Here is a 27,064-nt window from a genome sequence, read left to right as displayed (position 1 = left end):
GTCAGAGCACTCCCCTCCTGCTCCACTCGTGCCTCCCTGTGTTATTTCCACACAGAGCATCAAAACAAGGGTTCTCAGACATTTTCCAAAGGCTCTCCCTTTCACTCTGCAAAAGCAACAGCGCCTGTGAAGTCCTACATTGTGTGGCCTCTGATACCTGTGGGACCTCATCTCCTGCCTGATTTTCACTGCACCCCAGCCCCACCGGGCACGCACCTCCTTAGGGCCTTTGCACTGGCTGTTTCTTGCGTGTAGATTGATCTTCCCCCAGACAGCCTGGGGCCAGCTCCATTTCCTCCTTGAGGTCTTTGTTCAACTACTATCCCAATGAGCTCTTACTTAAAACTTGCAGCCTACCCTGCACCCTCCTACCGTACAATGTAGGGTGGAAAATTCACAAGAGGAAAGACTTTTTGTCTGTTTTGCTGCCTGGCACACAGGAAACCCACAGTGCGTATTTGTTAGATGATATGAATAGATCTTAGCCTTAAGTTAAGCTGAAATGTTTCTGTTCCCACAGTAAAAAAGCCAGTGTCGGAGAGTTACTGCTCACAGGACCCAGAGACAAAGGAAGACTTAGGAGGTGTCAGACAATAGAAAATAGCTGTCCAGAGCCTTAGACCCAAGAAGGACCCAACTGCAAACGTTCCCTCTGACTGCACAGAGTAGAACACACATGCTTTGTCCTGCATTTCGCTCTTTCCGAGGCTAGGGAGCCTTGCCTGCTCTTACGTTCCGGAATTTGTTTGCCTGTAAAACTGGGTTCCTGTGCGGTTTTCAGATTCCACTCATGTCTCTCTCACCCTGTGCTTTGCTGGGTGGAAGCTTCAGTTGTGTTCTCAAGTCACTTGTGTCACTGTTCGCAACACCGCTCCGTCTTTCTCTGGAACCGTGGTGAGCAGAATGTCTGACAGCGCACCGCCCGAGGACAGAGCATGGTTTGGACGATCAGGGCGAAGCCTCCTTTCCTCATTCCCAAAGTCCTCTCCACTGATGTGCGACACTAGAGCGCCGCTGCGGGCCTGAACAGCATGCTGCGATGCAGGCCTGCGTCCCCGCTCTTCCCTGAATGCTCTCACGCCTTAGCCGCCCGAGCGTCGTCACTGTTGGCGTTCCGTTATTCTTCCTTCCGTCTCCCCCTCTCGGTGTTCTCGTCACCGTGTCTGGTGCTTTATTCCCTTTTACCATAATGGAGTGTGTCTTCCCTGTACTTGGTCTCTAGCTTTTGTAGTGCGTTTTTATTAATATCTAATCCATCCTTTTACATGTCTGCATGTTCTGTGATTGTTTCTTCTCAGAAATTAAGGAGCTGTGATGGATTCTTGTAGTTTTGGTTTTCCCCTCTGCTACCGGCATACTGATCTCAGTGCTGGGATCACAGTCCCGAGTTCTCAGCCCTCTGGCTGCCTATTGGGCATCTCGGTTTCCCCCTCTTCCCCATGAATGTCCTGCAGGCCTGAGCCCCTCGCTGTCCTCTCCAGTTTGAATAAGAGCTTCCCCTTGTGTCACGTGGCCTGAACCTGGTCTGATTCTTCCAAACATTTAAAGCCCGTGGGTGGTTCTCTTGGGCACTGGCCGTACACTCGGGAGTGGCTGAGGCTTTGGGATTGCCCAGGTCCGCTGCGGGGCCGCGGGCATACGCCCTGCACAGCCCGGGATAGAGATGCACGCCCAACTTAGATCTCCTCTGCGTCCATTCTTGAGTTCTCAGTAAGTTTATCTCATGCATTTCTGAGCGCCTTTAATTACCAGCTCCAGACTGATTCTAGTGGACTAATCGTCGTGAAGCACAGTGACGACCTCCAAGCCCCAAACTGTTCCCTTTGCCAGCAGATTAACGAGGGCAGCCTAGAAGTCAGGGGAACACGTGTCTGAATATCCTCTCTCCGTCTCCTCCAGGCATCTCCCCTCAGATGGAGGTCACGTGTGCGCCTGCCCCCACAAGCACGGTGTCCTCCATAGGCAACACGAACGGAGAGGAGGTGGGGCCGTCTGTCTACCTGGAAAGGCTAAAAATCCTCCGACAGCGATGCGGTCTGGACAACACCAAGGTACCGCTCCTTCCCGCCCGTGTGGGCCGGGGCCCGGCCGACCCGGAGGAGCAGCCCAGTCTCGGTGAGTGATGGTCCGGGGCCACCTCCAGGCCGTCCGCAGCGTTTCTCCTTCTCTCGACAGCAGGATGACCGGCCTCCGCTGACCTCTCTGCTGTCCAAACCAGCCGTCCCTGCCGTCGCCTCCTCCACGGACATGCTGCACAGCAAACTCTCCCAGCTCCGGGAGTCCCGGGAGCAGCACCAGCACTCGGACCTGGATCCTCACCAGACTCACCCTTCAGGGACCGCGACCACGGCCTCCTCGTCCACAGCTAACATCGATGACTTGAAAAAGAGACTGGAGAGAATAAAGAGCAGTCGCAAATGAAGCCGCCCCTCCCGGCCCCGCAGCTTTAGTTTACTAAACTAGAGTCCTCATAGTTTACAGGGGCCTCGGTGGGCCTGGCGTACACGAACTGGTCGTTTGCGTCCACCGCGGATCTGGGGAGGAGTCACGGCACAAGTGTTGTACATACTCCGCCTCTCCATCAGCGCCCGCCCCTCTAGAAGACTGTCTGTGTATTAGCTTAGTGTACAGACCTGTAAACAGCTGCCCTCCGCTCAGCTCAGACTAGTTTCCGTGCCCTTTTCTTTTTACTTGCTCATTTGTAAAGTTGTCTTAATCTTTCCTATCTTTTAACTATTAGGGCCCCTTTAATAATAGTCTTCCTTTCAGTTTGTGAGCTCTTCTCCTTGTAGCCCTGAAGGGTCACTGTATTCTGTATGAATGCATGGCATGATACAACTAATTTAAGAGTCTTTTATAAATAAAGTTTGCATTAACTATACCTGTCTCCCAAGGTACTCCATGTCTGGGAGTGCTGGGGACGTTCCTGTCACCCATTCTAAAGACCAGCTGGGCACTCAGCCTGTCAGAGAAAGATTAAAACGGCTTGCCTACAGAGCCCCGCCCTGTCTCGCCCCGACGCAGCGCCCTCTTCGCCCTTTGGGAACAGAAGGGACTCACCTCTCCCGCCTTCCCCGCGCAGCTCCTGGCGGGCAGAGAACCCTCACTCTTCCCCCCTCGGAGGTTGGGCCATGGCTTCCCTCCCACCATCACTGTGGTTCCAAGGAGCTCGTGGGCGTCCTGCCTCGTTGCTGCCCAAATGCTCAGGAGATTGCACCCAGGGCCCGCGGGGCGGCAGTGGTTCTCACACTGCGACTGTTCGGGCCGCCAGACTAAAGGAGTGTGGGGGGCTTCGGGGCTTCCTGCCTGGTGACTGGAGTCTCCCTGAGTCGCACCACAGTTGCTTGGGGAGCTCAGTGGGAGTGAAGCCCCCAAAGGCAGCGGAGGAGTCACCGCTGGAGTGAACGCACAGGGCCTCCCTCCAGAGGCGGAAACACTCGGCAGTGCTAAGAGGTTCTGGATTCAGATGGGAGATGTTTGGGCCAATCAAGCCAAGGAAGTTTTCTAGGCGCCCTTTTGTTCAAGAAGTGAAAAGTTAATGGAAAATGAGTTCTTCCTTGATTCCACTCATGGTTTTCAGGTGGCCCCTACGCCGCCTGCGGGAACGTGCCTCTCCCCCTTAGGATGGGAACAGGGGAGGCAGAGGCGGCGTTCGCTGATGGGACGTGGGAGGTGGGGTCTGCGCCGCAGTGGAAGAGCACGTTTAGAGAGCAGCTCTGCTGGGGTCTGAATTCGCTAACTCGGGAAAGCAAGGTGCCCGAGCTCCCAGTGCCGGCAGCTGTGTGGGAGGGAGGCAGTCTGGTGAGAGGCGCGCCCTTGCTCAGAAAGCAGATTTGGGTATGATAACTCTTAGTCCCTCCTCCCTGCTCTGTCAAAGCTCCGGGCTGCAAAGACCTGCAAGCTCACCGAAAGCCCAGTTTGTACTCTGCTTTCTGGCCAACCAGAATCAAGAAATGAGGGTAAGGAACGCAGTCCTACATCTATTCCCTGACGTATTAAAAATGGGAAGGGGAAAAAAAAGCGAGCAAAGGTACCTACCTTAGGTCCCTTTACGCTTCCCCTCCAAGCTCAGGGATGACCCTGCTCAACACAGTCCTCCAGACAGTCACCAACTGATCGGCATTTCACACCAGGTGAAACTCACTGTCACCCACACCTGTCGGCTGTAGTGCCCAGTTCCCCGAGTAACATGCATGCACCCAACGGGAATGGCAGTATGTACAGAAGAAAGGTTAAGTGAGCTGAAAGCATGTAAGGATACAAGTGACCTAAATAACAAGTGAAACGGAATGCTTAAGAATATATCTCCCTTCTCATCAGGAGTGGCACCAGCTCTGCTGAGGGGCCCGTGAACAGCCCTGGGAGCTTGGAGGCTCACATTCACTTTTATTGAGAACTGTAGTTTTAGGAACAAACCACAAAAATAATTCTGTCCCTGGATTGGTTTCTGTGATCTTACAGTGAGGAGCCCAGAATGGGGTGGCCCCCTAACTTCCAGATTGTTCGATGACCTTCCGTATCCACTTCTTCAGGCGGAACACGTGTGTGTAGAAGCCGTATTTTCCATCCCTGTCACAGCCTTCACCCCACGAGACGATGCCCATTTGATACCAGCGGTTGTTAAAGGGGCTCTGAGGAAGAAACACAGGGTTTTCAGTAGTTAAGTCCAAGGTGATGTCAGCATTACCCTATCAGGCAACTGTTTCTGAACTTGGGCCCCTCCCAACCCACCCCACCCAAAATCCACCCCCAGCTCCTGGTCTTTAGAGAAGCTAGCTTACCTTCATGACAAACGGTCCCCCACTGTCACCTTCACAAGCATCCCCTCGTTTCCCTTCATTGGGCTTGTAACCTTGAGAGAGAACAGCAGTACTCAGGAGCACGGCTCACACTCCAGCCCCTTAAGGAGACACACCAGGAAGCATTCCTGTGACCCCTTCTAGTCACTCTCGACTCTCCTCACTTCCCTGCCCCCACACCAATTCTTTTGCAAATCTTGTCAGCTCTCTTCTCAACATGGGTCCCATATCCAGCCACTTCCCACCACCTCTACCCCTGGTCACACCACATGCACTTCTACCTGGAACTAATGCTGCTTTTGTGCACCTACAGCCAATTCTGCACCCAACGGGCAGAAGGGCTTAAGTATCTTAGGTTTACAGGTAGCTGAGGACAATGGTGACTGCCTTTGTCCAAACTCCCCACGTATCCTCCACAAACAATCCAGAACAACATGAACAAAAAAGCTACACAAAGAAACCACATCTTCAATATACCTAGAATATAGAGAACACCCAAATTTGAAATCCACCTGACATCTAATTGTATACACCTAATCGTAACTTATGTGCAGATGGAGATAAAATATCTTAGATTTTTTTAAAAAATCAAGTGCAATTTAAATATAAACCCAATTGAAATGTAAACCCTTGTAAATAATCCCAAATCTACAAAGTGAATAGATGAAAACTAAAGAGATCCATCCAAAGATACTGTAGGGAAATAATAAGTACAAAAAAACCTCAGCTAATAAAAATTCTCCCCCAAAACATAACCATGAAACAGAAGATCACTGGAACTCAAGCAAAGTTTTGCAATGTGACAAAACACCTTGACTCAGAAATTGAAAAATGTAAAATAAATGGGCAAAACAGTAAGAAGAAATGCAAACCAAAAAATGGTTGAAATGGAATTCAGACCAAAGAAGCAATCTGAGTCCCTCAGGAAGAATAATGAAACAATGAAAAAGAACTAATATCTACAAATATCCAATGAAATGTTGCAGAAATGCAAGGAGACCGAACACACAGACCAAGAGGTCCCTGGGCACCTGGCACACTGACCTGAAGCTCTCTGCTCTCGGGCGCGCCCTGGTAAAGCTGTTACAGAGACCACAGGGACAAAGGAAAACCCTCGAGGCCTCCAAGTGAAACAACTGAGCACTTCACCAGGTCCAAACAGTTCCAATGACATCGGACTTTTCAAAACCAACACACAAAGCCAGCAATAATCAAGATATATTTCCCAAAAATCCACGGAAGGAAAACGTGGCTGTGGATCCCATGTGCTCCCAAACAGTGTCCAGGCGGCAGAAAAACAATGCATAAGACTCAGGAAATCCAGGGACTTCCGGCCAAGATGGAGGCATAGGTAGACACACTGTGCCTCCTCGCACAACCAAGATAGAGATAACAATTTAGAAAGAGAATAACAACCAGAACTGACAGAAAATTGATGCGAATGGAAGTCCGACAACCAAGAAGTTAAAATAGGCACGTTCATCCAGACCGGGAGGAGGGGCAGAGTCAGGCAGCTGGGCTCGGGTTGAGGTGCAGAGAGCAGAGAGCATTGGGACCAGGTGTATAAGGCATCCAGAGTGTGCAAGACCACAGCAGGTGGACCCTGAGCGCTCAAGCGACAGCTGGCAGACCCCGACCAAGGGGTGGCAACGGGCAGACCCAGCAAGGCAGTGATTGTGAAGCAAGGCACTGTGCGCAACCCAGGATCCCAGCGCTGGGAAACAGAGCCTCGGGACACTGATTGAAAACACCTGTGGGGGTTGAGGCGCAGGGAGAGACTCCCAGCCTCACAGGAGAGGTCCTTGCAAAGTCCCACAGCGTACACAAGCCTATCCACATGGGAATTGGCACCAGAGGGGCCCAGTTTGCTCAGGGGAAGCAGCAGAAGGGACTGAAGTCCGACAGAGACAGGAACAAGCGCCATTGTTCCCTCCTGAACCCCGTCCCCACATGCAACGTCACAACCCAGAGACTGGGGTGCCCTTCCCTGGTGAACACCTAAGGCTCCGCTCCTCATATATAACAGGCTTGACCAGACCAAAAGAAAAAAAAAGATGGCTCAAACAGAAATGAAAGACCCAGAGCTAGTTTTTTTAAGCGACCGAGAGATAGCCAACCTATCAGATGCACAGTTCAAAGCACTAGTGATCAGGATGCTCACAGAATTGGTTGATTTTGGTCGCAAATTAGATGAAAAAATGAAGGCTACAATAAGTGAAATGAAGAAAAAGGCACAGGGAACCAACAGTGATGGAATGAAAGCTGGGTCTCACATCAATGGAGTGGACCAGAAGGAAGGAAAAAAAATACAACCAGAAAAGAATGAAGAAATACGAATTCAAAAAAATGAGGAGGGGCTTAGGAACCTCCAGGTCATCTTTAAATGATCCAACATCTGAATCATAGGGGTATCAGAAGCAGAAGAGGAAAGCAACAAGTGGAAAACTTATTTGAACAAATAATAAAGGAGAACTTCCCCATACTGGCAAAGGAAATAGACTTCCAGGAAGTCCAGGAAGCTCAGAGTCCCAAAGAAGTTGGACCCAAGAAGAAACACACCAAGGCACATCAGAATTACATTAGCCAAGGTAAAAATGAAGGAGAGAATCCTAGAAGCAGCAAGAGATAAGGAGACAGTAACCTACAAAGGAGTTCCCATCAGACTATCAGCTGATTTCTCAAAAGAGACCTTACAGGCAAGAAGGGGCTGGAAAGAAGTATTCCAGGTCATGAAAGGCAAAGACCTACATCCCAGATTGCTCTATCCAGCAAAGCTTTCATTTAGAATGGAAGGGCAGATCAAGTGCTTCCCAGATAAGGTCAAGTTAAAGGAGTACATCATCACCAAGCCCTTATTTTATGAAATGTTAAAAGGACTTATCTAAGAAAATGAAGATAAAAAAACGTATAGTAAAATGACAGCAAACTCACAATTATTAACAACCACACCTAAAACAAAAACAAAAACAAACTAAGCAAACAACTAGAACAGGAACAGAATCACAGAAATGGAGATCACCTGGAGGGTTAGCAACAGGAGTGGGAGGGGGAGAGAGGGGGAAAAGGTACAGGGATTAAGTAGCATAGATGGTAGGCAGAAATTAGACAGAGGGAGGGCAAGAATAATATGGGAAATGTAGAAGCTAAAGAACTTATGACACATGGACATGAACTAAAAGGGGGGAATGTGGGTGGGAGAGGGTGTGCAGGGTGGAGGGTAATGAAGGGGGTGAATGGGACAACTGTAATAGCATAATCAATAAAATATATTTTTAAAAATAAAGATAAAAAAAGAAATGTAAAAGAAAAAGAACTCAGGAAATCCTCCACTCGAAACCCCTCTTGAAGAACCGACATGCAGACAAGCTTCATCCAGCTGAGACGAAGGCTTCAGCAAAAAAACTGTTCCAACAAGTAGGAAAAAATGCAGCTAAAAATGAGAGGAGAAAAGGGAAAGTAAACTCAGCGACTGTTCAGAGCTAATAGGCGGGAGAACCACGGAAAGATTACATAAGAAAAGGAACTAAGGGCGTTCCGGAAAGGTGTGAGTCTAAAGATAATCAGTAGAACAAAAATGTAACCTCCCTAAACAAATATATTTTTTAAAAGAAAAACTCTCATAGGGAAAAACATAGCAAATGAAACATAATACATGTAAATATTATAAAATAATGAGTTAATACTCATTCAATCATATATATGTAAATGGGCTTAACTTATTACAAAACAAAAAGTTTTTAATTTGACTCAAAGCAAGACTCAACTATGCTGTATCTGTATATATATAGGCATATATATAGATATATAGACAGATATATAGATATATATAACAGACTGTGATCCATAAAAGCTATAATTAAAGAAATGGGCAAAGGTATATCAGACCAGTGGAAACAAAAACAGAGCAGGGGTGGTGACCCTAAAATTGAAAATAAAGAAGGACACATTTAAAGCTAAAAGCCACAATTACAATGAATAAATAAGAGTTATGATTATCTGTACCAGATAACAGCAATCATATTTATAAAGTTAAAAACAGACTGTAAGCAATGCAAAGAGACAGAAATATATTAATAATAGAATTTAACACACAAAACTCAGTACAAAACAGAGCAAGTGAACTGAAAGTAAATAAGGATATAAATGCTGTAAATAACAAGTGACAAGGTGCAATTATGACTATATACTAAACGACATGTATAAGTAAACACACCTACACACCTCGAACGCCTATGTACCATCCACAGAAATTAATCCAACAGCTGTCTCAAAAAAAATCAGTTGCATAAAGTAGAAATATTACAAACAATACTCTGATTGTAATGCATCAAAACTCAAAATTATTAACAAAATCAAAATACAAAAGGCCCCTCCCATCTGGGAATTTAAAAACCACCTATTAAACAACTTTTGGGTAAAAGAGAAACACAAACTAAAATTACAGAATTTCTAAAAAAATTGCCCTGGCTGGTGCAGTTCATTGGATTGAGTGCCAGCCTGCAAATCAAAAGGTCACCAGTTCGAGTCCCAGTCAGAGCACATGCCTGGGTTGCGCGGGCCAGGTCCCCAGTTGGGGGCATGAGAGAGGCAAGCAATCACTGTTTCTCTCACACATCATGTTTATCTCCCTCTCCTTCTCCCTCATTTCCCCTCTCTCTAAAAAGAAAATATTTTTAAAAAATAAATTAATTAATTAACCAAAGTGTCAGCTCAAAAAATTAGAAAAAGAAGAAAGTAAACCCCAAAAGCCTAAGAAAATTTTTGAAAAGGTAAAAGCAAAAATTAATGAGCTAGAAAATTGAAAAGTAAGCCTAAATAATAAGCCAAATTCCTAGGTAGCTTTTGCCTATTTTGGCCACCACTAGCCAATTTACTCAAGAGAAATATAAATGTATGAAGTACGGTGCCAAGGAGAAAAAGTCCCAGGACACCGCATCACGGCGGAAAGGTACCAGAGAGACCCGGACAAGTGGGGAGGCTGTTCCTTGTCCTTGGATAAGATGACTCAACGGCAGAAAGATGCCGGTTCTTCCTAAATTAATTTCTAAATTTAATGTAATCCCGATAAACATTCCGACAGTCCTTTCTACAGAGCTAGACAAGGTCATACCAAAGTTCACATGGAAAAACAAATAAGCAAGAATTTCCAGGAAAATTCTGGAAAAGAAAAACTACGAGAGACGAGCCCCAACAGATGCTAAAGCACTCTCTAAAGTCTCTGTAGTTAAAACGAGACAGTGCTTTACTATAAGGAACAACAGACCAGGAGAACCAAATAGAACGTCTTCTGAAGTGCACGTAGAAATCCAGTGTGTGGCAAGGGCAAGCTCGAAGATAGGATTTTTAGTAAATGGTGTGGCCAGCTGGTGAGCCACCTGGGAAAAGATCGATTCAATCCACACCTTGCTTCACACACAAGCACAAAGTCCAGATAACCCAGGGACCTGTGTGTGGAACAATGGAACCACGCGCCGGAAGGCAGCAAGTGATTTTCTCTACCACCTACACACAAGGAAGGGTTTTCTGACTCTGTTAATAAATATGACTGCATAAAAATTTTTAATTGAGTGACAAAAGTTATAAAGATTAAAAAACCAACATAGTGGGAGAAAACATTTGCAACACATATCACAAATAAAGGCCTAATATCACTAATAGGTGAAGAACTCTTTTTTAAAAAAACAGATTTTATCTATTTATTTTTAGAGGGAAAGGAGAAAGAAAGAGAGGGAGAGAAACATTAATGCGTGGTTGCCTCTCACACGCCCCCTACTGGGGACCTGCCCCACAACCCTGCATGTGCACTTACTGGGAATCGAACCTTTGGGTCACAGGCCAGCACTCAATCCACTGAGCCACACCAGCCAGGGATAGATGAAGAACTCTTAAAAACTGATGGGAAAGGGAGAAAAATAGGCCACAAAATTGAAGAGATAATTCACAAAAAATGATATAAAAATGGCCACTAAGTATATGAAAAGATGTTTAAGTGGAAATTATCTAAATGCCTACATACAAGAAATGGTTGAATAAACTATGGGTACATACACATAATGGGGTATAAAAAAATTTTTTAGTAGCCACATTAAAGAGTAAGGAAAAACTGTATAACCAATATAGAGTGAATTTCCAGACTGCAAAAAGTAGGGAAAAAAGCAAAGTACAGGAGTATATCTATAATATGCTGCCCTATGTGCAAGAAAAGGAAGTAAGAAAATACACATGTGTCTGCTTATGCGTGCAAAGGGAACACAGGGAGAACAAACCATGAACTACAGACACAGCTTGTCTAGCTACCGGGCCTGGGCGGAGATGGGGCGGAAAGGAGGGCGTGGGAACAGGGTAGGAGGGAAGGGGAGTGTCAGTTCTCTGGGCACCTGTTTCAAAATGTCTGAGTTTTACAACCATTTGGATACTCCAGAAGTAAACACATAGGAACTACAAAGATGGGAGGGGCCCCACATTAAACACAACTTTAAATAACGCAGAGGCGGGGTGGGGCCGGGGGTCGGGGAGAACTAGCCCAGGTCACTTTGAACACAGTAGGTTGATTGCATGTCCTCGCGCCGAGGACAGGAACGGCTGCTGAACTCCAGTTAGCAGGATTGGCTGTCCCGGCTACGGAGGAGTTAGTTCTCAAACTGTGTGTTCTGGTATCAATCAAAAAGCCAATACATGATGGAGAACAGGAGTCAGGTTTCTCAACGTCCACCAAGAGTTATAAAGTGTACAAAGGGAGAGGTTAACCCTGTTGGATGGCTAGGAGAGGCTTCGGTCCGAATTCACGGTTTTAGACAGACAGACAGACAGACAGACAGACAGAAAAAGTAGGTACAGATGTTGGTGTGCACAACACACATTTCTAGAGCTTCCCGTGGAGAGGGTCTAGACACCCTGACACTGCAGAAGCGATGCACTCACCCGCCCCCCAGATCCTGGCTTCTAAACACTGTTCTCCCCCAGGAGGAAAGTCGGATGGACCGGGAACAGCTTGCTGGGCCAAAAGAAAGAAAGCACCCAGACAATGACAGGGACAGCTCCCAAAGTCTCAGATGCCAGGTCGCAGTGACTCCCCCTGGCCATTCCAGGGATCCTCTGAACATCAAAACCTCAAAACAGATAATGACAGTAACAAGTTACGACCCTTGAAGTAAGGTAAGGCCCCATGAGGCCACACTGATACAATGAAAGAAAGGAGCGGTCTTCCCTATCATGAAAAAGTAACTAAGAGCCCTGGCTGGCATAGCTCAGTGGATTGAGTGTGGGCTGTGAACCAGGCATCGCAGGTTCGATTCCCAGTCAGGGCACATGCCTAGGTTTCAGGCCATGGCCCCCAGCAACTGCACATTGATGTTTGTTTCTCTCTCTCTTTCTCCTTCCCTTCCCTCTCTAAAAATAAATAAATAAATAAAATCTTTTTTTTAAAAAGTAAATAAATGCAGAAGTGAATTAGAAAAGCACCATTATAGTTGGGAGAACAATTTGATGAGAAATAGTGTCAAAGTTTCTCCCCATAAGATACTTACTAATTCTAAAGGGGAAAGCAGAACTTGACCGTGAGAAACCTGGCAGAGGCAGACACCACCTTCACCCAGAGGTCAGAGTCAAGCTCACCAGCTGTGAGACATAAGGACACCACGCGCCTGCTGATGGGACGCGCCGAGGACTCAGGACCCATCCTCACTGAGCCTGAATCCCATCGCGAGGAACCTTAGCCAGGCCCAGCGGAGGGCCAACCTGCAGATTCACCGGCCTGTACCCACCAAACACGTCAAGGTCATGGAAGACAAGATTAACAGTTAAATAAGGGGCAATCCTGCCCTGGATCCCAGATGAGAAACACATTTTTTTTGTCTTTTGCTATAAGAGACCTTAGCAAGTAGGACAGTGGAAGACATTTGAATAGCGTCCGCAGACGAGACAATGGCTTTGTGTCGTTATGAATTTTCCGACGCAGTGACTACACTGCAGTCCTGTAAGACGGCGCCCCTGTGGTTTTGGAGACGCTCAGCCCAATGGGTGGGAAGGCCCCCTGGGAACAGCTCCCCCTCTAACAGTGCGTGTGCGCACACACCACACTGAGCAGGGGAGCAGGGTCTCACTGCTGGTGTACAGGAGTTCTTAGTATTATTTTTGCAACTTTTCTGTGAGTCTGAAATTACACTAAAATGTAAAAAAAAAAACAAATTTAATTAAGTTAGGCCATTTATTCGCCTGTCCCAAGCCCTCCAATCCCTGCTTATCTCAGTAAAAGCCCGAGTCCTCCCAGGCCCTAAGGAAAGTGCTCGCCTCTGCCTGCCCAGCTGTCTCCCCGCCTCCACTGCCGTCTGTCCAGCGTTTACTGCTGAACTCAGCCCCTCGGGCCTCCCTGCTCCTCCTCAGGAGCGCCTGCCCTCAGGGCCTTTGCACCTGCTGTCCCCTCAGCCTGCAGCGCGCACCCCCTAGACTGACGCGCCCCTGCAGTTCTCCCAGCCTCTGCTCAGACATCACCTCCGAGAGGGCTTCTCCAGCCTTCTGCAGCCACACTCTGCGTGGAAGGTCACCCGACCCCATCTCTCTCACCCTGACTTTCCGCTGCCTCATTTCTCTTCCTAGCAGGGACGCTCCTTTGGGTCTGTTTCCGGACACTCGCCCCCTCTAGGAAAGCAGCTCTCTGAAGACACAGGCAGGCACGTTTGTGTCCTTGCTGTGCGCCCTGGACCCCCGTGTGGGTCGCAGGAGGCGCTCAAGAGGTATTTGCTGAAGGCCTGAGCAAATGAGTGGCTTTTGCTCCCCCTCCCACGGCCTCTGGCTGCTTCCTGCACTCACATGTACTGACAACTTACCCAGGGCCCGACACCACGGCTAACACTCTGTATACACTTCCTGAACCCTCATGCAACCTTCCGGAATAGAAGCTTTTATCTCCACTTTATAGAGAAAGAAACTGAGCGCCCAACAGGTTAAGCGGCTTTGCCCAAATTCACGTGGCTTGTAAGTGACTGGAGCCAGGACCTGACCAGGTCTGTGCTCTTAAGACGTCTCCATTCTGCACGCCGCCCCCTCCACCCCCTGCCACCCCGGGGCCCTGCTGCTCCCTCCTGCCGGCCACCCCAGGGACTTGCCGGCACAGAACATGTTGTCGGTGATGTGGATGCGGGTGGAGGCCTTGCAGACCGCACGCTCCACGATGGGCAGGTTCACCACCTGCAGGACGCTGGGCTGCGCCTGGGCAGAGGTTGTCCACACCTCCTTCAGGTTGCCCCAGCCGGTCACCCGCCCTTTGTATCCAGCCTGGAGCAGCCTTTGGGAAAGGGAGACGGACCCGGTGAGAGCCCACCACTCCAGGAGCCTCTGGCCCCAACACCCTCCCTCAGAAACCTGAACCTCAAACACCAGCTCAGAGACTGAGGCCTGGGAAAGGGAAGGACCACTGCGAGGCAGGATCAGGGAGCCCCAGAACCCAGCCCAGACTCCTTGGCTAAAGCCGCCCCTCCGGGCCCCCACCACCACCACCGGCCGCCCCACCTGGATGCCGTCTGCTTGTCAGGCAGGCACACGGGGTGGATGTAGTTGCTGAAGGTGATGGGCTTCCTGAGCTTCAGCAGGGCGATGTCGCGGTCCAGGGTGTCCCTCCAGTTGTACCTGGGGTGGATGTGGATCTTTTCCAGCATGGAGATCTTTTCCATGCCTCGCTCATACCTGCGCAGATCCCAGCAGAGAAACGGACAAGCCATAAGCCACTCAGTAAAAGACAGCGGTTCCCTGAGGAAGGAAACTGCTTGCCCTTGGGTCTGGGAGCCAGGGGGACCCGTGGGCCATGAACGAGGTAGCTCCCTGGTAGCTTCTTCCTGGCCTGAAGCGGCACAGGACTTTGTTGTCAAACAGCCTGGGCAGATGGGGGAGGGAAGCAGGCAGTCGCTCTGGTCCAAAGAGCCCCTTTTCAGAAGCCACCCCTGGGCCACGCCCTGGGGCCTGCAGGGGAGCTAAGGGCAGGCCGGGATGTCGCTCTCTGCAAAGTCCTAGTTTCTCTGACTCCGGCTCCAAGCCCAGATCAGGACGTGGCCACACGGACTCTGCAGCACAGGATGCTGGGTTTCCCGCCGCGAGAGACCTACAGTCGTGGCTCACCCGCCCCCAGAGCACTGGAGCCCCTCCCATCCCTCCGGAGGGCTGAGACCCCCGCCAGACACCCGGGGTCCCCGGTTCTGTACCTGGTGCGGGAATGCTTGCCAATGCGCACCAGAAGGTCATCCTTCGTGAAGTTCTTGTCCCAAGGTGGATACAGGATACAGTGGGCAGCAGTGAGGACCCAGCGGTCACTGAGGAGGCTGGCTCCGCACAACAGCTCCTGGGGCGTCTTCCGGAAAAGCATCACCTGCCTGGGAGGGAGAACAGGAAGAGTCAGAGCTGGGGAGCTGCCCCTCCACCAGCCCTAGAAGCAGAAAGTCCCGTTCTGTTTTTTTTTTTTTTTAAGAACTGAGTGGACAGAACTGCCTGCTAGGCCCAGACCTCAGCTTGTCTTGGCCACTTCTGGAGACTGGGGCTTCCTGCTCATGCGCCCCTCCCCAGCTTCTTCTAGTCCAGACTTGCACTGCTTAGCCCACCTCTGGGGTCAAGTTCTGCTGTGGACTCGACCCCAGTTCTACTGACCCCAGAGCTGTCCATTAGCAGTGCCACTTAAACTCCCTGAGCCTCAGCGATGCCTTCTGCATGTGAGAAGCAATGAACTCAACCTCAAAAGGCTGCTGTTGAGGCTCGAGGAGGTGCTGGGCTCTAGTTACCGCGAGCCCAGGCCTGGGAGGGGAGAGAAGTCTCCTGGGGGTGGGGGGGAAGGGCGGGGGCGGGGCCCCAACGAGAGGGAAGGTAGCTGGGGTCAGGGACGCACCAGGGCGCCAGGCCCATCTCCGCGTCCCAACCCTGCACGATGCGCCCATCGATGTAGGACTCCAGAAGCTCCTCCTCTGTTTTGTCCTCCAGCGACTTCTGCTCGAACAGCGGCCGCAGCCCACAGTCTGTAGAGCGGGGCGGGCGGGCAGTGAGGGGCGGGGCGGAGCGCAGGGCCTGCCCCGGGGCCCTGCACCCACCTGCCGGGCACCTCACCTGCCTCCCCTGCGCCGAAGGTCTTCTCGTTGAAGAAGGGCTGGAACTCTTCCACAGTGGTGCGCCCCTGGACGGCCACGTTCGAGTCCTCATCTGGCCCATTGCCTGTCACGTCTTCCACCGGTTCCTCTGCAGGGACCAAGGCACCAGTCTGGAACAGGACCCGGCCGCCCCTTGCCCGCCCCCTAGACCTCCCCCAAGCCCTGGGCCCCCCTCGGAAACAGTTGGTGTAGAGCAGGGGTGTCAAACTCATTTTCACCCGGCGCCACATCAGCCTCCTGGTTGCCTTCAAAGGGCCTAATGTAACTCTAGGACTGTAGAACTGTAACTGCTCCTTAACAGTTAAACCAAAGCTCGGCGCTGCTGCTGGGTAGAAACAAGGTGCTGGGCAGAATAAAACAAGGTGGAGGGCCAGATTCCACCCGAGGGCCTTGTGTTTGCCACCTGTGAGGGAGAAGTTAGGAGTGCGAGTGGCCCCTGGGTTACTAGGCAACTTAACCTCAGGGCCTCACTGTTCTCAGCTGTGAAATGGGGCTAGAACCTATCCCCACCTGGGTAATGGAAGGCTGTAGTGAGTGCGTGCACGCACGCACGCACGCACACACGCACGTGGTAACCCTTAGATTAGGGAAGGCTGTTCTCCTGTCCCCTCCAAGCTCTGTCGCCTGGCCCAGGCCCGCAGCCCTGGGCTCTCACCACAATAGTCTAGGTCGCAGTACTCGAAGTGATCAGGCCTCCCACTGACGTAGCACCAGGCGCCCTCCTGGTCCCCGTCTGGGTTGCGACAGAAGTTCTCCACCAGCGACACAGCCGGGCTGAAGTCCTGGTTGTTGCTCAGGGCTTTGGCCTGGCTGCTGGCCCAGTCCAGGCATGGGGACCCATGCATGGTCACTGCCAGGCGACCCTGGTAATGCTGGCCACGCTCAGGGACACACTGGTGTGCCGGGGGTGGCAGCTTCACCAAGGAGCCTCCTGAGCTTGGGATCTGCTCCACAGTGACGCCCTCTGTGCCTGGTGGGTGAGGAGGCAAAGGAGCAGAGTGGGTGGGACCACACATGGAGCCAGACCGCCGAGACCCGAGTCCCTGCCTTGCAGCCTTCTCCCCGCGTGACCTCAGGGAACCCTGTCTGCGCTTCCATTCGCTTGCCTACGAAAGGGGTCAGTGATGCCGGTCTTGCAGGTGTGTTGGGAGGTTTAAGCAGAATAAACCAGAGATGGTAACCAGGGTCCACCCCTGTAATCCACTTCAGGCTATCTGTAGTCTATTGGTAGCAACTGCCTGGAGTGTTTCCATAGGGGCACAGAGGGACATATAGGGGGATGATGAAGGATCTCCACGCCGCTCAGCAGGTCAGTTCTCAGCATGCTTTCTCCACCTCTTGACCTTGACCCTGTGGTTCCTCTGGCCATTGGGCCATGGGCAGAAGCGACAGCCAGTTCTAAACTTTGGCCTGGAGATACGTTGTGTACCGGCCTGCTCACCGGCTTGCACGCCTGCCATCACCACGGGAAGGCAGTGCCTGGCAGCCTCGGCCCTGGGTTGAGCAGACCTGGGCCCAGCCCACACAGGAGCCACCGGCCGAGCCCAGGTTCCGTCACGGCCCCACAGACAGGTGAGCAGCGCCGCCCCAGCCAAGAAGAACTAAATGCTTACTGGTGTGTGCCCCTGAGCTTTTGTGGCTGTTCCTGATTTTGCGAGTTTTGCAGCGTTATCGTGGCTATAGCTAACTGAGATGCACCATGGGAAATAATAATGACAGAATCTTGCAAGACTGGACTGGATGAGGCTTGCTCTGTGGTGTCCAGGGAAGGGCACGTGGACTGACATGGTGAGGGAGGGCTTCCGGGAGCAGGGAGCGCCTCGAGCAGCAGGGGACATGTGTCTGGGGTGAGCCACAGCCTGGAGCAGACGGCAGTAAAGCTGGGCGGGAGGGAGGGAGGGAGAGAGGAGGCCGGAAGCCAACTCTCTCTGGTCTCTTGACTTCTCTGACCAACAGGCCCAAATATGTGGCAGATGACCAGCCCCCCTTGAAGGCAGACACGGTCTTGGCTCCTGTCCCTGGCTGCCAGGCCACACGGAGACCCCTGCGCCTTGGCCCGCCGCAGCCCAGTTGCCCCCCGCTCACCGCAGACAGGGATGCTGCACTCCTCCCTCCGCACCGTGGGGTCCGATGTGTAGCACCAGGGGCCGGTGGTGCTGCCGTCTGGGTTGCGGCAGAAATTCTCCCGCAGGTCGGCGTCGGGGTGGGTGGTGACGTTGATTCTGGAAAAGGAAATCGCTCAGTGGGGGGCCGTGCCCCAGCAGCCCCGACACCCAGGTCTCCTGGCTCCCCATTCTCAGCCCGCCGGCAGGCAGGCCCATCACTCACTCAGGGTTATGTGGGTAACGACTCCTCCACAGCTGGCACTCGATGCCCGTCCGGGTTATGCTCTGGTTCCCTCGGTAGTTCATACCCAGGCCTTCCGCACAGTAACCTGCAGAGACCCCGGTCCAGTGTTCGAGTCCTGAGGATTTGTCCTCCCTCTCCCTTAACAAAGATCCATCTGTCCACCCACTCTAAGCTCACTCTGGCTCATGACCCTTAACCTGAACTTACTCCGCCCCTTCTCTGCACTCGGCAGTTCTCCAATGCAGCTAACAGTTGTCACCGAGTATCTGCTCAGTGCCCACCCTGTGACGATCCGCTGATGGGCCTGTGCCAGGACACGGTGACAAACAGGACAGTCCCGGCCCAGGCAGGCCCCTGCCCTCCCGGGGCCACACTGAGCAGCTCCACACGGCCAGCGGGATGGACAAGTGAACAGGCCTCATCTGGCCCCGGTCCACCTGCCTGTCATCTCAGCTCCTCACGCCTCAGGGCCTTTGCACGTGCCACTTTCTTTGCCTTGGCGCACTCTCTTATTTGTTCATCAGCACGTCTCAAGAATCCAGGTAAAACTCTGCTTCTCCTAGGGGACTGTCCCTGACTCTGTCAGCAAAGTCTCCTTCTTCTGGAGTTCTCGGGACCTTTCCAGCGACCACTTGGATGTCTAGTGTTTCCGTTTCCCTAGGAAACCCGAGTTCCCTGATTCTCTTCAAACCCCATCCCTTGTCTTAGCGCCGGCTGCCCAGCAGGGGCTCAGTGACATGTCTGTTGAATAAGTTAAATGAAAGTGTGGCCAGTAATGAAAGAGTCCATGTTACGGAGCCGGTGGTCACACTGACAGTGTATTCAAAAGGCTCAGTAAGGCACTTAAACCAGTCTTTGAAGGAGAGGGAGGTTTCCAGTAGGTAGTAATGGCTGCCCCAGGGAAAGACGAAAACGTAAGCAAGGGCCAGGAAGCCGAACCATCTGAGCACGCTGCAGGAAGCTCGGCTGGGGCCTGGGTGCGCGGCTGGTGCAGTTGTGAGGTGAGGCTGGAAGGGGAAGTGAAGGTTGGAACCTGCACAGTTCGCCGGGCCAGGAAGCTGGTGCTTGACTGTGGGAGCGAAGGGGAGCCGGCCAAGGTTTTGGGGAATGAATGTGACATCATTGGAGCTCGGCCCCAGGGCCATGGGGGAGCCAGACACGGGCCAGAGCCGGGATGGCAGTGAGGCCTTAAACATTAATTCATCGTCCACTCGTTCATTTGTCCCTCCGGCATGAACCATCTTATCGGCGGCCCGGCAAGGAGCCCAGTGTGAAGATTTGTCCTCGCACGGAGGGACAGAAAGGCAGGGTCAGGTGCTAAGAGCCGCCGCTGTCACAGGGCCACCCCTACTCAGCCCTTCCTCCAGGCTATCCCCGCGCACCCTGTGCCCCCACCCCCCCGGCAGCATCTCACCTTCCAGACATGCACCCAGCTTTTCTCGAGATGTCTTCACCGACTCACAGGCTGGAAAAGACCCAGAAACACCCTTGGGATTAGAGTAGGGGCGGGGGGGTTCACATAAAGGGTGGGACGGCACCCAGAAACAGAGCGATGGACAGACGGATGGAGGGAGGGAGAGAGGCGCGGGTGGGGGTGGCTGAACGGTGGGCCAGGTTCTCTAGCGTGGAGCGTCTCTGCCTGGCGTCCCCGGGACTCCCTCCCTTGCTGAAACAGGCCCTTCCCAGCGCTCACCTGTGTACTTGGCCCAGAACACATCCTGAAAAACAAGGGCTGAATGTGAGGCTGTGGCTGCCCCTGCTGTGCTTTGTGTCTTAGTAATGCCATGTCTTCTCCTTACACCTTCCTGTCCCCATTGCCCTGGGCGCATATGAATGGGCTCTGGGAGGTCAGTGGGAGCGTTCCCTGCTTTTGTTTCCCAAAGACCAAGCCCTCTGAGGAGAAAGGTGTTTGAGGACAGGGGAGCTCCTGCACCCCCAGGGGAGACTACAAGGGATTCCCCTGGGTGGGTAGAAGGGAGAGGAGGGGGCGTGGGTCCCTGGCAGGGGGCCCAGCAGAGCCCCAAGGAAGGGAACGGCTGTAAGGGCTCCCAGCCTCACCAGAGCCCCGCACCCACGGGTGGCACAGAGTTAGTTAGCAGAGAAGCTGAAGCTGAGAGGCCATGGTGGCCAGGGGCTCCAGGGATCCCCAAATAGCCCTATGTCTGGAAACAGAGAGGCCCCTCTGATGTCCTGGCGCCTCAGTGGGCCCTGGGACCTCCAGGGAAAGAGGTGTCACCCATCTTGGCAGCCCAGGGCAATGGGGCCCCCCCGAGACGGACAAGGTTGCGTTGCCAGCAAAGAGGGGTGGTGCTCCCTGCCCCGGTCACTGGAGCCCCAGAGCGGGCCGTGGAGAGAGGCGGGCGCTCACCGTGGCAGTGGTGGACTCCAGGGCCTCGAAGGCCTCCTCGCGGCTGCACTGCTCCTCCAGGCACTCCCGCTCCAGGTTGCCCTTGCGCAACTCCTCCATGAAGCCGCGGTTGGCCCGGCGGACCCGCTGGAGCAGCGACAGTGCGTGCTGAGGGGCCAGGAACACTGCAGTAGGAGGGGCGTGGGACAGTGGCTTGAAGAAGCCCGTCCCCTCCTTTCATGGTCACCCCCACCCCGCTCCCCAGGTTGCAAGAGAGAAGCAGTCACCAGGCGCCCAGGCCTGTGCGAGATGCCCCCTCTCAGCTGGATGCTGTGGGCAAAGGCCTCCCTGGAGGCTGGCTCTGGGTTCTCCGTGGAGCAAGGGGACCCCAGCCCACAGACCCCTCCCCCAGCCCGCCAGCCTGTCCCAGCTTCCGGGACCCCCTTACCATGCTGGCTGTGCACAAGGCTAAACAGGGCGACCACGGCCAGGCAGCCAGGTGGCCACAGCCCTCGGGCGCGTGCCATAGTGTGTGGGCTCCGGGGACGCTGCAGGCTCATTTTGACTCTCTGGGTTAATGTTAAACCGGCGTGAAGAAATCAGCTGAGAGGAAGAGGTCAGCCGGTCAGGGCCATGAGGACAAGTGAATAGATAGTCCACCCCACCATCAGGGGGCACAGGTTCTCCTGGGATAAGGGATGGGTGGTCTGGGAGGCAGCCACAGAGGAAACACCAGGGTAACCACAATCATCCAGCCCCTCCTTCCCTGAGACAAGGGCCATGTTGGGCCAGCAGGGTCATAAGGTCTGCCCGAGGCTCTTTCTAATCCTAACACATGGTGATGGTTGCTTTAATCTGTGTGCCTCGGTTTCCTCATCTGTACAATGGGAATAGCACTTTGATGTGAGGACTGAAGCCGATTCTGAGTGTAAGTCAGTGCTTAATACTCAGTAGGTGTGTGGCTGTAAACCAGGGGGAGGTCTGCGCGGTCACGACACACAGAAGGAGAGAGACGAGGGCGTGGAGAGATGAGTGCTGCCCGCCTTGCCCCAGGACACACTGGGGGCGGGAAGGCCAGCACTGCCTCAGCCTCTCGGCCGCCGGTGGAGGGTCAGTCCCCTCTTGTCCATCTGGGACGCTGTGGTTGTACGCGTTTGTGTACAGCTGTCACCTAGAAGGTGGAGCCAGGGCCAGGGCCTCTTAGGCCTCTGCTCTACTTCCTCTCACCTCGCAGGACCTGCTGCCCTGGGTCCCCGGGTTGGCAGGGGGGGGGGGGCGGTCAGGGCCCCTCCCTCCTCTCCCCCTGCCTGTCTGTCCCCTGGGCCAGACTAGAGCACCTGCTGGCTCTGCACCGCCCACCCAGCCCCGCTCCCCTCCCTCCCCCACTTCCTGTTTGTAGTATGCAAGGTAAATATTAGTCCTGGGGCTAATTAGGACAGAGGGACAAAGAGCAGAAACACAGGGAGCACAGGTTCTTGTCTCGCCCTCCTTCGGACCTGGGGACCTGGCCGGGCAGGGACGGGACAGCAGTCACGTACCTGTGCGCTGTCCGGGGAGATGGCAGGGAGGGGCTGGTGGAGAGCAGGGAGGACAGAGGATGGACAGAGAACTGCGGGCAGGACTCCCACAAGTCCGCTTAATTCCTGGGTGGCCCAGTGCCTACATGTATAGTTATATAAATTTATATTTCTAGTATATGTTCCTATTTCTCTCCTTCTATACATAAGTATATATGCACACACACACACACAGATATTTATGTATCTATGTGTATGCACACACACACATAGATATTTAAATTGAGGTTTAACTTATATGCAGTAATGCTAAAACAAACCCCTAGTGTTGAACTCAAGTTTTTATCGTGCACCCTGGAACCACCCGCAGATCAAGGGAGAGAACAGTCCCGCCCCGCCTGGCTCCTTTGTGTCGTCCCTGGGATTGACCCACATCACCACAGATCAGTTTGGTTGCCCTCTAAACTCACCTAAGTGGCAGCATTCAGCAGCGTTTACCTGGCCATGTCTGGCTTCTCTCACTCACTCCGTGTGTTTCTGAGATCCATGCCCATCATGCGTGACAGCAGTCATACCTTTTAAAGCTTCATGGGGACAGCATTTTACGGATCCACTTACCTGTTGATGGGCATTTGGGTTAGCTTCTAGTTTTTGGCTCTTGTGAATAACACTATGAATATTTGTGTACAAGTCTTATTTCTGTTGGGGACAGGCCCCGCGTGGCTTTGCTGGGTCCTAAGACGGGCGTACGATTCGCTTACGTTGCTGTGACTGGTGTCGCTGTGACTGGTTTTGCTGCGTGGTTGTACCGTTCCCGGGGTCTGGCCGTCCCAGCTGCTCCTTCCCTGGCCGGCGCTTTGTGCTGTCCATCCACTCACAGCTGGGGCTGGCGGTGTCTCATCGTGGTTTTAATTTGCATCCCTGCGTTTAGTGCCACCGAGCCTACCCTTTCTCCTTTCTTCGTGAGGTGGTGAGACGATCTCATCCCCCTGATTCCGATGAAAGCCCCACACCGCGCAGGGAGGGGCAGAGTGGCCAAGGGGGGGAGAGGGCGGCCCTCCCTCTTCTGAGGCCCAGGCTGAGCCAGTGCGCCCGGGGACACACAGGAGGAGTCGGACACCACCACAAGGACTGAGGGACATTCCACGGGACCAGCGACCCCAGTCTCTCTGACAAGTCCGTGCCGTGGAAATACTCGGGGTGTGGCGAGGGCGGCTGCGCGGGATGACGGAAGCCGGAGAGGGGCCGGGCGACCAGCTGCACGGAGGGAACCGACCTGCTGTGGCTGGTTTAGACTTTCAAACAAATCAACTCTGAAAAGACAAGAAAATTTAACAAATGAGAAAATTTAAATGTAGATTAAGGGGTTCTTTTTAACGAAAAAGTTTTTGTTAACTTAGAATGCCATGACACACGGTTGTACTTTCGCAGCCCTCACGCGGACGGCTCACACTGAAGGGTTCACAGCACAGCGGCGGGCGAGCACAGTGAGGACTGAGTGGGCTCAGGTTCAGGTTCGAGGGCCCTGTTTCACGGGAGGGAGACCACGCCCACACTCACTGCTCTGCGGGGGACTGAGGGACAGCGTCCCCTGGGCACGTGGCTCTGTAAGGACCGGAGAGTCCCGCCAGGCCAGGGTGGCGCCACCATCGACGCAGGGCTGCAACACACCCAGCACGCCCTTGATCTTCAGGGTCTCGTACAAGCCTCCCAGCCTCCAGGGACTGTTCTCAGAAGTCCCTGGGCCCAGGGGGCACCCTGTCCCTGAGTGTACCTGTTCCCCACAAGTGCATGACTGTGCACAGGAAGCAGACTAACCACCCCACCCCTCCCCGCCCAAGAAGGGTGGCGTGAGGGGCTGCATTTCTGCCCAACAGGTTGGCATCAAACAAAATCAGTAAGACCAGCCCTGCGCTGTATACAAAACTCACTGAAAACAGTTACACCGTGTTCCAGAACACACAGAGGACTTCAGAGATGGAAGAATGCCCGGACATTATTAAATCCAGAGATTTGGAAGCCTCAGGCTCTGTGCATACACTACAGGGTGGCCTTGTCTTCTAGGGTATTTTTGTAAACCCTCAAAACTGTAAATTTACCCTAAGACAAAAATAATGTGTTTCTCTTTTGGCTGAAGTCATGTCTCTTTTGGTGGTTAATTACAAGTTTTTCTCAATCTGATTAGCAGTTTCCCATTTTGATTAAAAAATATGAGTAAGTCCATTTCTATTTCATAGAAACCTTTTATTTATTTATTTATTTTTAGAAAGAAGGGAGGGAGAAAAAGAGGGAGAGAAACATCAATGTGTGAGAGGTGCATGGATCAGTTGCCTCTCACACGTCCGCAACTAGGGAACCTGGCCCTCAACTCAGGCATGTGCCCTGACTGGGAATTGAACTGATGACCTTTTTGGTCTGTGGAACAATGCCCAGACACCTGAGCCACCCCAGTCAGGGCAGAAGCCTTTTAAAAGATGGGATCCATAGAAGAAAAAGATTAGCAGGGTTCTGTGGTGGAGCTGAGATTGGAAACGGCGGGTTGATCCAGTCCCCCCAGGGCACTGTGAGGAATGCAGGGCTCTGAGTGGGGAAGCTGAGTGGTCCATGTCATACACGGAGAGCTGGCAGTCAAGTCAGGACTAACACCCAGACTCCCGCTGCAGGCCATCTCTCCTCCTTGCATGAACTTTGTCCTGACTTTGTGGTAGAGTGCAGCCTCACTGTAGTATGAAGTACACTCAGAGGACATGCCCCTGAGTACAAAACCATTGTGAGTGATGTCCGCCTGCTTGGAACCAGCAGTACCTATAGGAAACAAGGAAGTACCTTAACCTTGCTTGTCTTCCAGTTTAGGAGGGCCAGTTACAATACTATTAACAGCCAGCTACAATTTATCAATTGCTCACCATGTACCAGGTACACAGTACCAAGGACGTAGGTACGTATTTATGCCCACTGTATTGATTAAAAAACCAAGGCACAGAGAAGCTAAGTAACTTGCCCGCATTTATGCAGCTAGTCAAGGGCAGAGCCATGGCCCACACCTGAACCTGTCTGTAGATGGAGCTCTTTAACAGTCCATGCCTTGCTTTGCCGAAAGTCCTTAAATGTGATTCAGATTTTATTCTAAGATTTTCTTAATATTAAAGTTGCAGATCAGCCCCTATGTTCATTGCAACATTATTTACAATAGCCAAGATATGGAGTAACCCAACTTTCCACCAAACAGACCAGTAGAGAAAGAAGATGTGGTACATATACACAACCGAATACTACTCAGCCATAAAAAGAATGAAACCTTACTATTTGCAACATGGATGGACCTAGAGGGTTGTATGCTCAGTGAAATAAGTCAGACAGAGAAAGACAAATACCACGAGATTTTACTTGTATGTGGAATCTGAAGAACACACTAAATGAATGAACAACATAAACGCACAAACAAAACAGAAACAGACTCACAGATACAGAGAACAAGCCAGGGTCGCAGGTCGGGTGGAGAAGGTGAAGGGGCAGAGAAGTGCAGACAGGTAGTGGCCACAGAGCAGTCCGAGGGACGTAAAACGCAGCAGAGGGGACAGTCAGGGGCACTGTAACGGCTGCATGTGGTGCTAGGTGAGTACTGGAAATATCAGGGGAAGCACTTGGTAAATTACAAGTTGTCTAACCACCAGGCTGTCCACCTGAAACTAACTTAAGATGTAAACTGTAATTTTTAAAAATCGAGTTGCAGATCAGGACAAAAGACCCTCCTTGCCCGCACTGGCTGACGTTGGTGCAGCAGGACAGACACCGCGCGGCTCGGCCTGCGTCTGTGGGAAGGTGTCCAGCGATGTCTTCACAGCACCTTGGCCGCAAGCAGGAGGCAGCACTCCAGTCCGGCACTGTGTACACCACATTGTTAAAAGTAACATGATCCGGGGATGGAGGAAAGAAGGAAGGAACAGGGAACTTTTGACATTGTGATGACCAAGAACTGTTTTGAAATCAGGAGGAAAATATCTTCTCAAGTGGAGAAAGTCATTCCAGGGACCCACCTTCCCAGAACAGCCACTGCATTGTGCTTCAGCCAGAGGGGCACTGCATTAGGAGTCAGAACACCGGGGCCCTGCCCTGGTTCTGCCTCGGACTGGTCTCGTGCCCTGGTGCCTTGGCCAGTGCCTTTCCTCGAGGCCTCCTCCATTTTCCCGTCTGTAACGAGAGCTTGAACATTCTCTGATGCCCATTCTCAACTTGAGTCATGAGTATTGGCAGAGCAGAGGACTAAACCAGGTGCCCTCAGATCTGTTGGCTTTGATCTGACCCTGCTTTCACGGACAGAGCAGTTCTCCATCTGTGGGGGGATGTGGCAAGGGGTGTCCCAGCTCTGGGCCTGGGGACAGTTGTGGATTGCCAACAGGCCTCTCCGGCAGCAAAAGCATCCCCGCTTTGCTGCACAGTTCAACCCCAGGAATGAATGTGTACATCCCCAGGATACCTAACAGCACTGGGCATGCACCACGGGAGGGGACACTGCCTGAAGCAGGAGCTGGAAAAGATAAGGACCTGCGAAGCCTCGCGCAGCCTCCAAGAAGTGGGCGTGGCTGACTAAAAATATTAGCAGCAGGTTTTCAGGCTTTGGGGTGGCTTTCCTCTCCACAGATCATGATTTCCTGCTGTCCTCCTTCCCTTGGAAAATTTCAGAGTTACGCTTTGCCAAGAACTAACTCAGAACGGGTGGGCGGCTGGGTTAATGTCAGTAGCAAAGTGGGAGACATGGGGCTGCTTCTGACATGGAGGGGAGGTGCAGGGAGGCTGGACGACACGCCGCGTTCCAACCCTGGCCCGGCCGGCCGTTCACTGATGAAGGGGCTCAGAACAGGCCTGCCTGCGACATCCCAAATTGGCACGCAGGTTCTTTTGAGCTGAAGGTAACCGAGACCCTGTAAG

At 52.4% G+C, this 27,064-nt stretch overlaps 2 protein-coding genes across 6 annotated transcripts in view; one reads left to right on the top strand and one right to left on the bottom strand.

Moving 5' to 3' along the window:
- Positions 1 to 2,879, top strand: part of CKAP5 (cytoskeleton associated protein 5) — an 88,541-nt gene extending 85,662 nt beyond the window's left edge. For 3 of the 4 annotated variants that reach the window (XM_045825172.1, XM_045825173.1, XM_045825174.1), the window contains exons 43-44: positions 1,900 to 2,051; positions 2,176 to 2,879. In XM_045825172.1, coding sequence (XP_045681128.1) covers positions 1,900 to 2,051; positions 2,176 to 2,421 — 398 coding nt within the window. In that variant the 3' untranslated portion in view covers positions 2,422 to 2,879. The remainder of the gene's footprint in view (positions 1 to 1,899; positions 2,052 to 2,175) is intronic. The other variant, XM_045825175.1, reaches the window with a different exon arrangement.
- A 1,487-nt stretch (positions 2,880 to 4,366) lies between these two features.
- F2 (coagulation factor II, thrombin) lies at positions 4,367 to 21,178 on the bottom strand. 2 transcript variants are annotated; one of them, XM_045825176.1, is made up of 14 exons: positions 21,067 to 21,178; positions 20,640 to 20,803; positions 19,965 to 19,989; positions 19,686 to 19,736; positions 18,251 to 18,356; positions 18,008 to 18,144; positions 16,578 to 16,892; positions 15,882 to 16,010; positions 15,667 to 15,793; positions 14,993 to 15,160; positions 14,307 to 14,480; positions 13,904 to 14,082; positions 4,782 to 4,852; positions 4,367 to 4,631 (listed from the first exon to the last, which is right to left on the bottom strand). In XM_045825176.1, exons 1-14 carry the CDS (start codon positions 21,176 to 21,178, stop codon positions 4,488 to 4,490), a joined length of 1,902 nt encoding a protein of 633 aa, XP_045681132.1. In that variant the 3' UTR covers positions 4,367 to 4,487. The 2 variants fall into 2 exon arrangements, with proteins under 2 accessions (XP_045681132.1, XP_045681133.1); XM_045825177.1 differs by lacking the exon at positions 16,578 to 16,892.
- Positions 21,179 to 27,064: the final 5,886 nt, after the last annotated feature.

Source organism: Phyllostomus hastatus, unplaced genomic scaffold, assembly GCF_019186645.2.
Source record: "Phyllostomus hastatus isolate PE091 unplaced genomic scaffold, TTU_PhHast_1.1 phas_scaffold_585, whole genome shotgun sequence".
Taxonomy (NCBI): Eukaryota; Metazoa; Chordata; class Mammalia; order Chiroptera; family Phyllostomidae; genus Phyllostomus; species Phyllostomus hastatus.
The sequence above is the reverse complement of the archived record's forward strand: the minus strand, read 5'-3'. Positions and strand labels throughout refer to the sequence as shown.